This window comes from Cydia splendana, chromosome 1 (assembly GCF_910591565.1).
Source record: "Cydia splendana chromosome 1, ilCydSple1.2, whole genome shotgun sequence".
NCBI lineage: Eukaryota > Metazoa > Arthropoda > Insecta > Lepidoptera > Tortricidae > Cydia > Cydia splendana.
In genome coordinates this window covers 9012269-9015403 of record NC_085960.1, presented here as the reverse complement: position 1 = coordinate 9015403, position 3135 = coordinate 9012269, and the positions used below count along the sequence as shown (strand labels likewise).

The 3135-nt window shown below is 43.8% G+C and overlaps 1 protein-coding gene across 1 annotated transcript; it reads left to right on the top strand.

Moving 5' to 3' along the window:
- Window positions 1–445: 445 nt before the first annotated feature.
- Window positions 446–1375, top strand: LOC134806063 (uncharacterized). The gene has a single exon (XM_063779357.1). It carries the CDS (start codon window positions 446–448, stop codon window positions 1373–1375), a length of 930 nt encoding a protein of 309 aa, XP_063635427.1.
- The last annotated feature ends 1760 nt before the right edge of the window (window positions 1376–3135 follow it).

The following is a 3135-nucleotide window of genomic DNA, read 5'->3' as shown; positions in this document are numbered from 1 at the left end:
AGTGCTTGCTATGAAGGGCCTGGGACCTAACGCGGCAAAGACTGTAAAAAGCTCTCAGGACAGTGGGGGTGTCCTGAGACCCTACCCCGAGCCGCTTTCGACGTGTTGCCTCTTTGTAGCACTTTCGTACGTAAGTGTGACAGAGGGGCGACACGTCGAACGCGGTTTGCGGTAGACCCTCTGGTTCTGTCAGCATATCTGTCTCTCTATCTCTCTCTCACTCATACCTGTATTCTTGAAAGACGTTACGGTGGACCACCTTTCTGAGGATCGACCTTGTTCGTGGTCCAGCATCTACGCCTATCAATAACAGTTTTTATCAGTCATCGATCGAATGCGCTTGCGACCGGTTTAGTTGTTTACCTCTCCCGGATAGTTATCAACGCGACTCATAAGTTGTAGTAACTTGGACCTTATTCTCATACAGCTTAAGGCTCGTAGTGCCATGTCGTCCTGCAAACAGTGCTATATTCGTTTTGGGGACGATGAAGGGGTGCAGTGTTCCCGTTGTGGTGGTCGTTACCACTATCGATGCTGTGAAGTCCAGGAAACCATCTACAAGAAGTGGACAGCGGATAAAAAGTCCAGTTGGCGGTGCACTGCGTGCCGTGAGAACAATGACTCGCTTGCCGAACTCGTTATGGAAATAAAGGGCTTGAAAACTCAAATTAACTCCATGCAGGATGGTTTGAACCGGACCAACCAAGGAATAAATAATATTGAGACCAAATTTGCTGACATGGAACGGAAACTTGACGGTTTTGGTTCGCGACTCGTCCTCGTGGAAGATAACCTAGAACGGTTACCATCCATTGAGTCCGGCTTAAAAACGCTAGAAACTGAGTTCGCAGCTCTGAATCAGGCGAACGAAAACGGAAGGGACCAGTTCGCCAGGTTAAATAATGTTGAGATTAGTGGGATCCCTCAAAGGGATGGTGAAAACTTGTTAACGGTGTTCAAAAATATCACGGTCACGGTAGGTTTCGAACTGCGCGAAACGGATGTTGACACTATTCACAGGGTACGTAGGTATCCCAATTCTACCAGTGGTGGACGTGCCGCGGACCCACGGCCCCCGGCTATCATCATTCGCTTCTCTCAGCGGCGGCGGAAGGACGAGCTGGTGGCTGCCGTGCGAGCCCGTAGGAACCTCACCACTGCTGATGCGGGCCTGCCGGGCCCCGCTACTGCTGTTTACGTTAATGAGCACCTCACATCTAGCAACAAACTACTACTCAAGCGCGCCCGTGATCTCAAGGCCGAATTGAACTATACCTATTTGTGGGTTAAGCAATGCAAAATCTATATGCGAAAAAACGATAAGTCTAAAGTGTACGCAATTAACAGTGAATCTGATCTTGCTAAGTTAAAATGACTTCTTATTACTATTTCTCGTATAAGTTGCGATCTCTGGAATATATTATTATTTTTCGTTACTCTTTTAAAGTCATTATTCAAGTTAGCCGATGTCATTGTTTATATGCCTTTTGCAATTATCAACAAAACCGTAAAGTTTGTGCACTCGTTTGGAAATCACTTGCGAACTCACTTTGATTGTATTCCTAAAAATTATAAACTTTTTATTCTATCATAGCTTCTAACAGTTTAGATATTTACTACCAAAACGTAAGGGGTCTGCGGACAAAATCTCACGACTTTTTAAATAGTGTAATAAATGCTAATTATGATTTGATCTGTTTATCTGAAACCTGGCTTAACTCCGACTTCTTTAGCAGTGAATATTTCGATGGTAGGTATAATGTGTATAGACGGGACCGTGCGGGGAGTGGGGGACGGCGAGGTGGTGGAGTGCTGGTGGCGGCGCGCCGGGGCCTCTGCGTGACCCGCCGCGACGACTGGAGCGCTGCGCCGCGGCATGAGGAGCTCTGGATCACCGTTTCCCCGGCCCCCGCCACCCGCGCACCGCGCCACCCCAACATACATATAGCTTGCGTATACTTCCCGCACAATGATAATCATAACTCGTCACTAAGTAGTTTTTTCGATAACGCTTCTATTTTAATGCATAATAACCCGGATGATATCTTTGTTCTTCTCGGAGACTATAATATTTCGTACGCTATTTGGGGCACAAGTTCCGATGTAAACTACCTAACACTAGGAGCTAGTGATAACAGAACAGTGCTTTTTTTGTCCGATTTTATGGCCTTAACAGGTGTACGCCAATATAACTCTTGTACTAATGTGAACGGGCGGATCCTTGACCTTGTAATGTCTAATGGTAACTGTTCTGTTGCCGCGAGCCCTTCCCCACTCACCGCCGAAGACCCTCAGCACAGGGCCCTACATATCGAATTAGCCTTATCAATTACGTCATATTTGACCGAACTGAGGCCAAATCTAGGTGTCAAACCAATTTTTCATTCTGGGGATTATGAATCTATTCGTAAAGCCCTTTCTGATACCGACTGGTCTTGTTTAGATAATTTAAATACTAACGATTCTGTGGGTTATTTGTATTCTGTTATAAATACGCTGATTTTAAAATTTATACCTCATAAAAGCATAAGTCACAACTCTAGTTATCCTCCATGGTTTTCACGCAGTTTAATTAAAGTTCGTAAACAAAAATTATTGGTTCACAAAAGATGGAAAATCTATAACAACCCCCTAGATAGGGCAGAGTTTGTATTTTTAAGAAAAAGAGAGCATAAATTAGTAACTGAATGTTATAACAAATATATCTCATTGGCCGAAGACATAATATATAAATCACCTAATTACTTTTGGTCATTTATTAAATCTAAATTTCCTGTTAATATTATACCCGACCAAATGTCATTTAACGGGGTAACCGCTAGTGATGGAGAAGCCATGAGCAATCTTTTTAATGATTATTTCAATTCTGTGTTTGTACCCGCCTCTAGTGATGGGCAGGGGGCGCTGTTGTCGCACTGCCCCAATGATAGCTTAATTGATATGTGTTCGATTCATATTACAGAAGATTTGGTCTATAAGCATTTGAGTGGGGTAAACGTTAAAAAAGGTAGCGGTGCTGATTTTATTCATCCCCTCTTCATTAAGACATGTGCGAAGGAATTAACCATACCCATAACAAATATTTTCAAAAAATCTATTTCGTCAGGAACCTTTCCCGAGTTATGGAAGAAGGCC

Excerpts from the sequence above, each read along its gene's own strand:
- LOC134806063 (XM_063779357.1), top strand. The coding sequence starts at position 446 with ATGTCGTCCTGCAAACAGTGCTATATTCGTTTTGGGGACGATGAAGGG.